This window comes from Carassius auratus, chromosome 8 (assembly GCF_003368295.1).
Source record: "Carassius auratus strain Wakin chromosome 8, ASM336829v1, whole genome shotgun sequence".
NCBI classification, from domain to species: domain Eukaryota; kingdom Metazoa; phylum Chordata; class Actinopteri; order Cypriniformes; family Cyprinidae; genus Carassius; species Carassius auratus.
Genome location: NC_039250.1, coordinates 3,794,237 through 3,809,336, shown reverse-complemented (window position 1 = coordinate 3,809,336; position 15,100 = coordinate 3,794,237). Strand labels below are relative to the sequence as shown.

Here is a 15,100-nt window from a genome sequence, read left to right as displayed (position 1 = left end):
ACTTTCCAGATCTGCATAGTCTACTGTCACTCAGGGCATTAAAACACACCATGAGCCGATCTGAACGGTCTGTAGACAATCTTCAAATCAATCACCAAAAATATGAAATGCTAACTGCAGATTCAAAAACATCACACAGATTCAAGCTTGTACAGGCAACAGCACGTGCAAATGAAATGCCAAATGTTTCTAACGGACAGCAAAACAGGTGTGTATTGATGTAAGATTAATAACAGTTAACTTTTAACAAGCTGTTAACAACAATCGTTGTTTTCTTAAACACATTCATCTTGTGAAGAGTTTTTATATAACACCCACTTTTATTACGTAAATGTGGGTGGTGAAAGGCATTTCAAATACTGTTTGTTCGTGTATGAAATGAACTGCGTAAAAACCGATCACTCACTCCCAGAATTCAATGATAGGGGAACGCCCATTAGCAAGCTCTTCGCACGTCAGGTTTCCAAATGTTGAGTTGCCAATGGTGCCGTTCTGGCAGTCGTCGTGGCGGAAGATCTCGATGCAGTTTTCAGAGTTCCACGGGTTGTCGCAGGTGGACCAGGGCAGTGTGGAATTGAAGGACTTTATCAAGTAGTAGAAACCCCAGGCAAGTACCATGATGTAGTATGTGTTACAGAAGAACACAATCACCATGGAGGCAAAGCCAAGTCCTAAAACAAAGCAGTAAAACACAACTGAAAAGAAAGCCCTTCTGGTGTAGAGTATCTCTTATATAACATGTGCTGATGAATCATGCATTAATTAAGGGCATCAAACAGAGTCAAATTTGATTTCATGTTGTCTTTGAACTACAGAATGAAGCAAGGATATACTGAAGGACATTCACTTGAAGCTGTACACGTCCTAATAAAGTATTCATCTATCTATAGCTAGCTTTATTAATTTATTAGTGATATAATTTTATATTAATATAATTTAATATTTAATTTGTGATAAGTAATAGTTTAAGACAAACATATTTTGTGGCTTAATTCTGATACAAACCATTTCATTAAAAAATTAAAATAAAAAATATATAAAAAACATACAAAAATTAAAAAAAAGTTACATTATTTTAATATAATATAATATAATATGATACCTAAAAAAAATCATATTTTAAAAGTTGCAATGTTGTAAAGGACAACCTAAAATAGCATCACAGCTTAAAAAGTAAATGCATAAATATAGAGAGCAAACCTTTAAAAAGAGGTGCAATGTTCCACACATTGATGCTCCCAGCCTTCATAAACTGACCCAGTGCAATCTCCAGGAAGAATATCGGAATGCCTCCCAGAAATATGAACAACACATAGGGAATGAGGAACACTCCTGTGAAATACAGCAATAGAGAAAGAGAGGACATATTAAAAATATGGAACCACAACCACAACCCACGTTAGGCATGCAGCATTTCTGGGCAAAATGCATTTTGATGACAGATTAGGATTCATTTTTGGAATGAGATGCACTGACGAACCGATCAGAAACGCATTTTAAAGTCTACAGGCTCGATTTTGAAGGTCAAACACTTGATATAATTTGAAAAGAATTGCATTTTCCATTCATTCTAGTCACAAGGTCTCATGAAGTACCAATAAAATAGTAACTAGAAACATAAACGTTGGTCTCATGATGCATACAATGCCAATTAACCCCAAAAGACACTGAATGTTGCATTTTACACATCTTGACAGTTCCTTTTAAATGGGGGAATTTTCTGCTATTTGTGCACGACACCTTTCCATGTTGGCACGTCACTCAGGATTTGACTGCAACTGGCCGCATTAGCATGCATCATGCGTTCATCATGTGCGGCAACACAACGACGCATCGGCAGCATTAAAGCTTCGCTCGAGTGATCTGAGATTGACAGCCACAGTAGCGGATAAGAGAGGGGGTTGGTCGCCGGTGTGATGCAGATTATCCACTGAAAACCATGCTGGCGTGTTCAATGAAAGTCTTGATGATGTCACCTGGTGGATGGGGTGGGGAGGAGGGCAGCGCATGACAGACAGCGGAAAAAGAGCGATACAATGGAAAAAAAGGCAGAGTGGAAATCCGGCATGCCGCTATACAAACTGACATGCTTACGTAATGCTAGCTCTGCAGGCTAGCCGCTACAGAAGATTTAAAACGATTGCAATCTGAAAAAAATACAACCCCTGCTGCTAATTTAAAAACATTGATATGAATGAAGTGGCTTATTTGGGAGTTCTGCCCGGTGTCCATTCAGAAAACAACAGCTTTTGTTGGACTCGTGACTCAGAAGAAAGCCTTTTGATGAACTGCCTACAGAAGGAAGCACTGAACACAATGTGCTGCACTGACCAACTGTCCATAAAAGACAGCCACTAAACCGTGAGGCTATTCCTTGTGAAGAAGGAAAATATGTTTATGTGGGCTTGTGTCGGGCTGATTTGCAAACAAAAAAGAATGCCACAGCAATGGCCTGCGAGTGGATGATGCATGAAAATGTGAATGCGGGTCAATGCGAGAACAAGCGTGACTCACACACACACACACACACCCGGTCTCGCAAGTACTGCAGTGGCTGACGTCGTTAGCATGGAGAACTTGACTCTGTATCAGCGGGTGCTCATTATAGACTTTCAGAAAAGTGAGGAATCTTTTCATCTCTTTCTTTCCCAGTAGATAAGAGCCGGTGCTTCATTGCTAATGGCGTCTACTGATAGAATTCAAAAAGGAAGTAGGCACAGCTGAGTCACACAGTGGTTTATCTTCCAAGATGTTGCGATTCACATCTTCCCGAAATGTAATACTAACACTTGAGCATTTTGATGTAGCTTTTTCATTTGGAGGATGTCATTTATAGCATGTTTACTCAACTGCAGCATGCTACTATTATGTCAGATGAATTAGAATAACAATTTCTATCTGGGTTTTGGAAGAGTCTCTTATGCTCACCACGGCTGCATTTCATTGTTTTAACTACAGTAAAAACAATTATATTATTTAATATTACTACAATTTTAAATATTTGTTTCTTGTTTTCATTTATTTTAAAATGTAATTTACTCTTGGTGGTGCAGAGCTGAATGTTCAGCATCATTACTCCGAGTCACATGATCTTTCAGAAATAATTCTGATATGCTGATTTGCTGCTCAAAAAACATTTCTAATCATTATCGATGTAAAAAATGATCGATGTTGTGCTGCTTAAAGGGGGGGTGAAATGCTATTTCATGCATACTGAGTTTTTTACACTGTTAAAGAGTTGGATTCCCATGCTAAACATGGACAAAGTTTCAAAAATTAAGTTGTGCGGTTGAAGGAGTATTTCTGTTCCAAAAATACTACTTCCGGTTTGTCACAAGTTTCGGAAAGTTTTTTTCGAGTATGGCTCTGTGTGACGTTAGATGGAGCGGAATTTCCTTATATGGGTCATGAGGGCACTTCTGCCGGAAGAGCGCGCGCTCTTTACTTCAGAAGAAGAAGAGCGCGCGCTCCCATATAGCACAGCACTGAGAGCACAACACACTTCACTGATCAGAGCGAGAGCGTCGCGAAATGTCACAAAAGAAGTGTGTTTTTGGTTGCCAGGGCAAGACAACCCTGCACAGATTACCAAAAGAGAAACAGCATTAAGGGACCAGTGGATGGAGTTTATTTTTACAGAGCATCAACGGAGTTGTGCAAGTGTTTGTGTCCAGTTTGACGCCGGATTTGCACATCGTTTATTTCTTAAGGATAATGCAGTCCCAATGAAAAAGGGTCACGATCGTGTGTTGGAACCGCATGCGGTGAGTAAAACTGCTTCAAATATCTCTGTGTTATTAACTTAGCTATCAGCGCGTAAGCACATCAAGTAAACAACATGCGATGTTGTCATCAAACTGCACTTTCCACATCTACAGCTTAAAAGAAAAAAAAAAGACGACAAAGTGGAACTTAGTCATTTTTCAAAACCACTAAGCAAATATATACAGTTTCAGTTCATACCACATAGAGACGTCGTTGCTGATGCTGCTCTTGTTAAATTTCAGCCTCTGGATCTGATTCTGGATCATAAATATACGCTGAATCTAACTGTTAGCCGTGGTTTGTTTTGTCCTCACAGTGTCACAGCTTCCAGACGAGCTCAACACAAAAGCCTACTCGCGCTCGTGATTCTTTAGCTCCGCCCACACGTCACGCCTCCAGGCACTCGTGTTTTTCCGGGAAAAATCGGTACAGACTATCTTTCTCTTATGAATATAATAAAACTAAAGACTTTTTGGAGTTATGAAGGATGCAGTACTACTCTATAGGTACTCAAGATTAACAGGATATTGAGTGAAAACGAGCATTTCACCCCCCCTTTAATATTTGTGGAAACTGTAATACACTGATTTGTTTTTGATGGATAATATGTTAAATGTTAGGAAAAAGGTTGTGCATTCAGTTAAACTCAAATTCAAAGCAATACGTATCAATAAAATGTGTTTTATTATGTATTGATCATGATGCAAACACTAGCTGAGCTCTTGTCAATACGTATACTGTAAAACTAGCATGCCTTCAAACTAATGTATTGCTTTATATGGAATATTGATTCTGATTGATCAATCGCAACATTCAGATATATTTAGAATAATGACTGTTGCCCATAGCAATGCTGCTTACTTGCCCACTCTTTGCAGCCTCATAGCAGCTAATAAACTAATATTTCTTGTCCATTTATTTATTTGCCAAATAGCCACATAATTCAGTCAGCTGCTGACTATTTTGTGAGTTTATTTTGTGATAATGACGGTACATAATCTCATTAACATTTTCCAGCTCACTACTAGACGTCCACCTCAGGTGTGGTGAGAATATGTTAAGCTTTCTATTCTGGATGGGCAAAAAACAAACAATGGGAGTTAGAGATCGCCTGAATCCTGTTTTCCGACAGTGCAGTGTGAAGCCAATCTGAATGGTTCACATTATCATTTAAAGCACAAACAAGAAGTGCTTTCACTTAAAACACAAGCAGAACGGACTGGGTTCTTGGGTGATAAGGGGAGGCTATAAATATAGATTCCCACACCTCCCCCTACACAACAGATGGATATGGATGATCTGTCTACACATATGGCTCAGTCTATTCAGAAGCCAATGACATTGTTTTCAAATTGAACTTGTCTCCAGCATCAGTATGTACTAGTAAGGGTAGCGAGGACTAGGACTGCACGATATTGGGAAAAAATGACATTGCGATATTTCGTTTTTCTGTGATATATATTGCAATATGAAATCAAATCAAAAAAATTTCTTACAAACAAAAATGGGGTGAGCACACTAACATTCTCATTTTAAATGATTTAAACATCGACACCATCGTGTCAATTGATTAATATGCGCGAGGGAGAGAGAGCAAGACAGCGCTTTTGTTGTTTGAAGATGGTGGGCGTGCGCCAGGGGCTCGCTCGCTCTCTCTCTCTCCCTCTGTCTCTCTCTCTCTCTCTCTCTCTCGTGCTCTCTCTCTCTCTCATGAGTGCGTGCGATCTCTCTCTCACACGTGCGCGCTCTCTCTCTCTCTCGCACTCTCTCTCTCTCTCTCGTGCGCTCTCTCTCTCAAATGATAAACTTTCACTCTATGATGGTTAAGCTGTGCAATTAATCCGCGAATCACATTGCTATGTGACTATCGTGGATTCGTACATCGTGATATCGATGCTTAAACGACTCATCGTGCAGCCCTAGCGAGGACATGCATGCATTCTAGAAAGGCAAAAGACTACATACATAAATACATAAATACATATATATATATATATGCTGTCAAATTATTCATCGTGATTAATTGCATCCAAAATAAAAGTTTTTGTTTACATAATATATGAGTGTACTTTGTTTATTTATGTATATATATATAAACACACATACAGTATATTTTGAAAATATTTGTGCATACATTTATATATTTATATTATTATTTTTTACATTATAGAAATGTATTTAATATATAAACATATCATAGTTTTCTTAAATATATACATGCATGTGTTTGTACTTATTTATATATACATAATGAATATATATAGTAAACTCTCAAATATAATATTAACTTTAGTCCATTTTGCAATTACTTTCTTTGGTGCCTTTGGTTTTCTTTTAGGCTCTCACAAGGCAAACGTAAGATTCAAGTATTTCCATTATTTATTTCCATGATTTCATAACATTTCTGTGACCTCTAATCCATACACATTAATCAGATATCTAGGAAACATGATCTGATAAGATTAATCTAATGTTATTTATACATTTTCTCACAAAGCAAGGCAACTATGCGGATCAGGAAACTGATTTACCTTGAAAAATGGTTATCTGCAGCAATCAGGCTTGTTCTAGCAGGTGACAAATAATAAAAACATGCAAGGTATGGCTCACTTTAAGGAAATGAAGTGTTTTGCACAATTGTGGTTTTGCAAGTTTTGAGATATTAATCATGTCCATACCTAGTAGATTATGTAAGATTTATTCGTAATACTATTTAATTTTTTAGAATTGTAAAATTTCATGTTTAATTCAAAGTAATTTATTTCTAATCATTTGTGAAATTTACTAACAATTTCTGAGTGAAACATTTTCACTACACCAATTTTCTTTTTCAGTGTAGTCTATTCGAATTCCAAAGCAGCAACTACAGTACATTTCCAGCATATTAAAATAACACAAAGATACATTTACAGAGAATATAAATATATAATAGATGAACCCTAAAGCAGCCACAGTAAGGCCCTAGTCAGAAAAAAGGGATTAAAAGATTAACAGACGCTCTTCTTAATCGCCCGTCCACGTGGAGAGAGGAACTGATGTCAGTCAGGCAAGACGCCAACATGTCCTGCTGTGCTGCCATCACTGGCCTTCTCATGCCTTCCCATTGAGAATCAGAAACATTAAACTGTGCTCATTTTAAAATGGAATTTGTATTTTTCCACTTTGTAGGCTTATTAATGTTGGAAATTAAATTTAGTCAAAGTTTGGCAATGCTGACGTGCCTAATAAATAGTTTAACTGGATAAAAGGTGTAAAAGATATGCAACCTGAAATTATATATACATATAGAATTATTTATAATATATTCTTCTTGAATTATTTATTTACCATGCATGTATGTGTGTGTGTGTATGTATGTGTAAGTGTGTGTGTGTGTGTGTGTGTGTGTGTGTGTGTGTGTGTATATATATATATATATATATATATATATATATATATATAGGGAAATCATGATTTTTTTTTTAAGTGTAAGATTTTTTTAATATATACTTATAATTTCTTGACCCATACATGGACTTTATATATTATTTTATTTTAATTACAATTACAATATAAATGTTGAACTTTTAGCTTAAAGGTACAATTTGTAAGATATTTGCAGTAAAATATCCCAAAACCACTAGGCTAGTGTTATATATTTTGTCCAGCTGATTACTAACAATATCTCTAATGTTTTCAACAACTTGTAAATCATGAGAAAATTCCCATTCTAAACAGTGACACGGATCAATGCAGTCGCCTGTCAATGACGTTAGTTCCCCTTTGTTACCGTCTTTACTGACGTAGAAACCACATGACAACAGTGTTGTAGACAAATGCGGTAGTAGTGTCTAGCGTCCAGCAAACCTGCTTCAAGCAGTTCCTTATTTACTTCTTCTTGCACGTTTTATGGTGGATTGTGTTACTTATTTATGGAACATAATTAGTGTTTACCGTCTGCCGCTGGTTCTGTCAACAAGGACAGCACCCGTAAATATAAGCATACGGGCCAACCAAACGACCCAAGAAGAGTTTGGGACAAGAGGAGAGAAAGAGCGAGGATTAATATCGGTGTTGCAATTTCTAATTGGAGAGAGCTTTGCGACAAACCTCAACTAAAAAGAGATGCCGATCTCGCTTGTGTTTTACTCGACAGGTGAGTTGTTTTGATTCGTATCTTTACAGAAGACGTATGCTATTATAACGATCAACAAGATTGGTTTTATGGGGCATATAGGCCAAACGTGGGGCATCGCGTCTCTAGACCTGCACGAGGACGCGTCTGATTCATAGTCTGATCGCGTCTTTTCATCTGCTAAATCCATGATTTATCTTTCCATCTGATTGATGACCGTCAGCAGTTGTGTAGAAGACAACAAATCCCATCATTTCACGCTCCTTCTTAGCGTCATCAAACCACGTGTTTGTTTTTGTTTTGGTAGTGCGCCCTCTCGTGGCAGGTCTTATAACCTATACCTTTAATAGGCTCTTATTAACATTTGACATATTTTAGTTTTTCTTTTTGTTTTTTACTTGCTAAATTATAAATTTTTCTTAGATGTATTTACTTACTGCCAAACAACTTAGTTGTCTGGAATTTCTTTGTGAGCTCAACTACAACTAAGACAAAAAAAAAGAAAAAGAAAAGCATTCGTACATGCATAGATAAATTATTCCAACATTATAAAGAATGAAACAGATGAATAAGTGACAGAATAGTTTAAAACATGGATCATCCTACAAAAGGTACCGTTAAAAAAATATATATAATTTTCAGTATGCAAATACTGTATATATTTAAAAACCAAATCATGAAAAATAATTACTTACATGTTATATGCTTCTTAAAATTTCTCTCTCTATATACACATTTCTTCATATTTTTTAATAACTAAAAAAATAATAGCTTTGTTCATGTGCTGAAGCACAATAACAATAGCAGATTGTTATTAAAAGCGTCACAGTGCTAAAACTGTACTGTGATACTGTACTGCAGATCCAGCACTCAAGGACAGGTAGAGGGCTTTACAGCAGAGATCATAAATCTACTGACTATGTGGCCACCTCGGCTCAGCTTGGCCTCTCTTAACTCTGATGCACCGCTGCACAGTGCTGCTAAAACAACCAGTAACCTGGCAACAGAAATCTGGACCATTGCTGCATCTCACAGTGCATACTGTATATGTGTTAGTGACGGCACAGTGTCAATCCGAGCAGCTCAATAAAAGATCTGCAACCTCAGATAGCACAGACAGAAGAGTGAGCAGCTCGCTGAACTGAACGCAGAGCTGAATAAAGAAACAGATAAGGCAGCTAAAGTGACTTCTAACCTCTACCATTAAGTCGGAGGGTTATCAAGTTATGTGCTCTGAATTTCAAATCTCTAGGCCTAAATATGAGAAATAGTTTTAGTGATTCTTACCTAACTGAGTGCTGCAGATTAACACAACAGGGGTCTCTTAACTTTAATTGGTTCACATCAAGAACTTTAGACTGTTTTAATAGAGACTGCGTTCCCTAAGGGGAATTAGGGAAATTAGCCAATCGTCAGTACAGGTGCAGAGAAACCTCTTGTGAGGTCTATAGGAAATCAATTAGCTCACCAGTGATTTGGCTAGGAACAAATTAGAAACATTGTATCAAAACCGAAAAGTCTCCAGACACCAACACATTGAGTTAAAGAGGGACGCAGAGAAAGATTTTCCTTTAGCAATTACGGCGATATATTAAATAAACAAATGACACAGCAATAGAAAGACCCTCATGCTGTTTGCTTGACGATGTATTTTTCCAAACCCCTCCTTTGCATGACACTGTGGTGATTGATTCGATTGATTTCATTTTCACTTCATCATGCTTGTAATGTCTATTAAAGCAGTGTTTGTGAGTGCAGCGCTGCTTTGTATACAGCGTTACCAGAGAAATCACTATTTTTTCCGCTCCAAAAGCGACACCTAGTGGCTAAGAATGAATTAGCGTTTTCATACAGACCAATGCAAAAAGACCAACAAGTGGGCAGGCAATATGCTAATGTTTCACATTGATGTCAACCTGAAACGGTTTGGGATTCATTTTAAAAACGTCTGGTTTCAATGATTCAGAGTCTTTTGAGAGACAATAACGTTATACATGGTGCATTTACAGATTTAACATTTTGCAGGCTGTTTTCATTCACTAATAGCTGTGTTACACACTGCATGAAAAATCCATAATAAGGGCACTTTAAATAAAATATAGTTTTTATTTTTTACTTTAAGTCATGAAAATCTATTGGTCATCAAAATCTTGCCATTGATTCACTTTCATAACACGGGCAATTTACATTTTGTTCTTCGAGTGATACAGGTTTTTAAACTCAAGAGTATAAGTAAATAACATAATTTTTATTTTTCGGTGAACTATTCCTTCTAAGAAAGACAAAAACCCCCACCTATACACAAATTAAAGATTCCACAGGTTTAAAATTGACCTGGCTAAATTTGTCTTCTGAGAATGCAGAAAGTAAATATCATAAGTATCTCACAGACTCAACCTGTAACGCAGTAAATGTCAAGAATGTGCTGCATGAACTGTATTTACTCCTCTCCTGCCAGCAGGACCTTTTTGGTCTTTGACGGGCCTGATTTGTTTTGGCAAAACAATTCATGAGCCTATCAGTACTGCACACAAAGACGACACGTTGAGTTTGGCGATCTGCATAGGGACAATTTAATTCTGTTACCTTAGAGCTACTTGTTGGGGGTAAAGTAACTATTTGAGCAAGAAGAGCTCCAAGAGTCCATACATCTCATCTTTCTTGAGCTGGCACGTCTTATTTGAATCACTTATTGTTTCTGGAGGAATTGATGGTCTTCGTGAAAAGTTCCCAGCGGTCGGTTTCCATGACCTTTCCCCTCTACCACAGGTGGTTGAGACTTTAGATCCAAAACACACTGACATCCTCTCTATCTAAATAACCAGATGAGAATGAAATCAAGTTATCTGTCAAGACAGAAAGGAATCGCAACCCAAGTGCTAACACAACATTGATCAAGTCTTGACATTTTTCTCACAGCAGGCATCCAGGGCAGTGCCAAAGACAAACACTGCTAGAAGAGGTATCATGATCGCTGTTACAGTTCACACGTTCAACGTAACTTTATACATCTTGGCAAAATGTTCTTTTTAGTCTATAATTGAATAAGACAGGAAAACAATATCGGAATTTTCCCAAGGATAGTGGGAGCAGACAAAAATTTTTATTACAATTTTAATATATGTAATTTATTTCTGTGATGCAAAGTTGAATTTTCAGCATCATTCCTCCAGTCTTGCTTTGCAGTTGCAGTTGCTTTCACTTTCGCTTTAGAACAAGAATACATTGCATTTTAAGAAATTATTAAGATTTGTATTTTTTTAATCATATTTTACAATATAACAGTTTTTACTGTATTTGAGATCAAATAAATGCAACCTTGGGAACCAGAAGAGACTTTAAGAAATCTGAATTATTCCATTTTTTTTGACTGGCAGTGTAAGATCTTCAGAGGATTCTGTAATTATATAAATGATTATGTAAAGTGATTTTCAATGATCCTATAGGTGTTCTCTACTCTAATGCATCTAATCTAATTTTGTCTGGATAATCATCAACTATTTCACGATTTATATAATATACATTCTATCATATCCCCTTAGAACATATTCCCAGCCTCGTTCCTGGAGGCCCCCAACACTGCACATTTTGCATCTCTCCTTTGTCTGACTCAACCATTTCAGAGTCTTGGTGTCTCTACAAATGAGCTGATGATCTGAATCAGGTGTTTGTTTAAGGAGACATGGAAAACCTGCGATGTTGGGGAGGCCTCCAGGAACGTGGTTGGGAACCACTGCCCTAGAATACATCCCCATACATCAGGACAAAAACTCTTTAACACACATCTTTGGTGCAAACATATGGCCATTCATTCAGCAAACACTGGACTGCATCCAGGGCACTGAGGACACTGGGAGATGGTTTCGTCATTCAGGCAAACAATAGTTCTCTTTCTAATGGGCTTGTAAAGTGTTATGCAGACTTGGCCTTCTCATTCTGTAGCCATCAGAAGATGACTCACAGAGCAAAAGAGAGAGAATCAGTGAAGTTGATGATGAGTGACGCACCGTGGCAACTAATGTCAATCGTATCCATCATCCCAAAACACATAATGAGATGACTACCTAGACAGCATTTCAGTCACATTCAAATTAAAAAAGCCAATAAAGTATTACTTTATATTTATATAATTGTTTACAAACTTTTTTTATTCTTTAAGACAAACGTTTTATTTTCCCTTAAAGCTATTTTTGTATGGGCATGTGTGACCTCTAATGGTCGTGTGGAAATGTGTGCTTTCGTGGATTGCGATCAGTGCAATAAGGCTCAAACTAGACATTTATGTATTCTATATAGAGCCATTTCTCCTTCATTATCAATTTTTAGCTGCATTTGATACTCTGAAACAGAAGTGTACAAAGGATGATGTACGATGTCAGTGTGCAGCAGTAGATGAGTGTTGATTTAAGACACACCCCCCGGCTTAAAGGGAAAGAAAAACCAAAAGAACTGGATCATCTTACAAACATGTGATCCTGCACGTACAAAATATGCACGTCCATTGTCTATAAGCAACGTCGTGGGACACTGGTTTAATGATACATTTGATAAACACAACAGCTTAATAATAATTATTAACAAATGTGTACAATGTTTGACAGGTCTTTAAGGCCAATTCATATACTTAGAAACTAATATTCATATACTTTATAATTACAAAGTGGGCACTAAGTAGTATTTGAATCCTTAATTGATACTTATACATAATTGTATTAGAAAACAAAAGATCAAACTCAATGGGATATGATTAATAAAAACTAACTAATCACCTTTAAAAACCCAAACTTTGCTTGAAATGTGTTTTAAATGAATGACACATGATTTGATGCTTAGTTTTGTTATCAATGCAGGTACAGACCGATACTGTACACCGATATTCATGTCTTTACTTAATAATCGAATAATTCTTTAATATAATAACTACCGAGCAGTGGCATCAAAACAGCACCTATAACAACATGGGATATTCAACAGGAAACAACAGTGTTCACAGGTGATACCTTACTATTTTAAGATATTATTTGCAAATGCACTTGTTGTTGATGGGCTGAGCAACTACTTTAAAATGAATACTACTTATATATGTAAGTGCTGTCAAACGATTAATCACAATTAATCGCATCCAGAATAAAAGTTTTTGTTCACATAATATGTGTGTATATTTATTATATAGATATACACAAATGCATGCATATATTTATGTAAAGTTTGTATATTAAACATATATTATTTATAATATAAATTATATGAATATAAATATATACATGTAAATATTAAAAAATATATATACCGTATGAGTGTGTATTTATATATACATAATATACACATTACACACATATAATATGTAAACAAAAACTTATTTTGAATGTAATTAATTGTTATTAATATATACACTAATATATAATTGCTTTACTGTTGTAGTTTAATATAGTTATATAGTCAAAAAGCAGAAATTAAACAAATTTATGCAGTTATATGCATATTCAGTACCATTATACTGAATATATATATATATATATATATATATATATATATATATATATATATATATATATATATATATATATATATGAATGCCTAAGTGTCCAAAACAAATAAGCTTCTTCATTTATCAAGGTATTCAAATCACACATTTACATATACGCACATGCATACAATTATGTATAATATATACATACATATAATAATACTGCTGCATTATAAGCTATTTTGAAAATGAAATGAACAGTAATTTCACCTTTAATAAAATAATTGCTTGGCACTAGGCACTGAATGAATGAATGAACGAATGAGTCGGTTCACAGGAGGTGTCCTCCACCGTGGAGTGACGTCACGGGGAGAGCGGGTAAGGGGGGGGGGGCATGTCATCTGAAGGGATCTGAATGTACTGCAGAGAGTCATCAAGACGTCTTACCTCCACCATTTTTGTAGCACAGGTACGGAAAGCGCCAGACGTTCCCCAGACCCACGGCGAACCCCACACAGGACATCATGAAGTCCATCTGTCTGGTCCACGTCTCTCGCTCGGGGAAGCCCTGCCTCTTCTCCGCTTCCGCCGCCGATATGGCTCCGGTGGCGGCTGATATGGGCCCGCCGTTGAGGGTCCCATTGACGTCTTGATGCGCGTTTCCATTGGGAATGAGATGGCCCTTCTTCTCCTCCACCAGGACCGTGTTCAGGGCGCAGCAGTCTGCGTCCAGAGAGGATTTCTCCATCTCACGTGTAAACAAAGCAAACGAACCTCCTCACGAGACTCGAGAAGGGCTTAAATCAGCAGTCAGAAATAAATATTTGATCTCTTATTGTTCTTGGATGAAGTCAGTTTCTTTTATTCACACCAAGATGTCCCTTTTGTTCCTCTTCAGGTGAACAGGATCTGGTCCTTTACCCTTTTATTTAATAAACCCAGCAGTGGTATTCTTTACGAATGTATTTTTTTTTTTTTTAGTTTTTCCTCAATGTCAAACGGTTACGAGGGATGGCTGTTTGACTCTCTCGGCGAAACTGGCAACGGTATTATTTGTTTGTTTTATTAAAAAGCGCGTTTGGAAATGAAATAATAGATCATAAAAGAAAAAGACACCGATTTGAAACAGCACCTTCAAAAACAATCCACGAAACACTTAAAGGTGAGTCTGAAGAATCGCATGGGCACGTGAATCTCTCAGAGAGAAGGCGACTGAGGAGACTGCGAAACCAAAGCGGCCCTTTACGCGCGCTGATCAGATGAATGTAATGGAATTACATTCACGAAGTGAGCGCCTAAATCTCTTCAGACCATCGTTCTCGTCGGTATTTAACACCCAGAATATATAAATGAGACAAGAGTCGGTGTCTGCGGGAGCTGCGGCTGCTGCTGCTGTCGCTCTGTGCGCGCGGACGGACTGTCTGATGCGTCCGCGCGAAGCCGCTCGATGTTTTAACGGGCTCGGTAACGTCATTTGCAGCTCAGCCCTCCCCCTCCGTCCCGCTTAAGGAAAACAGGGAATGGAACACTCACGTACGCTGCACTGCACACTACTCACTGTATACTACATACTACGCAGCAAGTGCGCTTTTAGATCACTGGAGCTATCTGCGCGAGATCAGTTCTGAAAGATTTTATCACAGTGAGAATGCATTATGTAATTCATTGCAGTTTGGTTCCATTACGAAAAAAAAATAAGATAATAAATCAGCATAAATGAACGGCAGTAAAATCGACTGTTGTGTATAATATGT

The 15,100-nt window shown here is 37.1% G+C and overlaps 1 protein-coding gene across 3 annotated transcripts in view; it reads right to left on the bottom strand.

The window, feature by feature from the left end:
- The window catches only part of slc6a8 (solute carrier family 6 member 8), a 36,615-nt gene extending 21,800 nt beyond the window's left edge, over positions 1 to 14,815 (bottom strand). Inside the window, exons 1-3 of one of the 3 annotated variants that reach the window (XM_026269118.1) lie at positions 13,794 to 14,815; positions 1,201 to 1,332; positions 407 to 671 (exon numbers count right to left, since the gene is read on the bottom strand). In XM_026269118.1, the coding sequence (XP_026124903.1) occupies positions 407 to 671; positions 1,201 to 1,332; positions 13,794 to 14,094 (698 nt within the window). In that variant the 5' untranslated portion in view covers positions 14,095 to 14,815. Of the gene's footprint in view, positions 1 to 406; positions 672 to 1,200; positions 1,333 to 10,465; positions 13,032 to 13,793 lie in introns of those variants that run through there. The other 2 variants (XM_026269117.1, XM_026269119.1) reach the window with 2 other exon arrangements.
- Between the last annotated feature and the right edge of the window lie 285 nt (positions 14,816 to 15,100).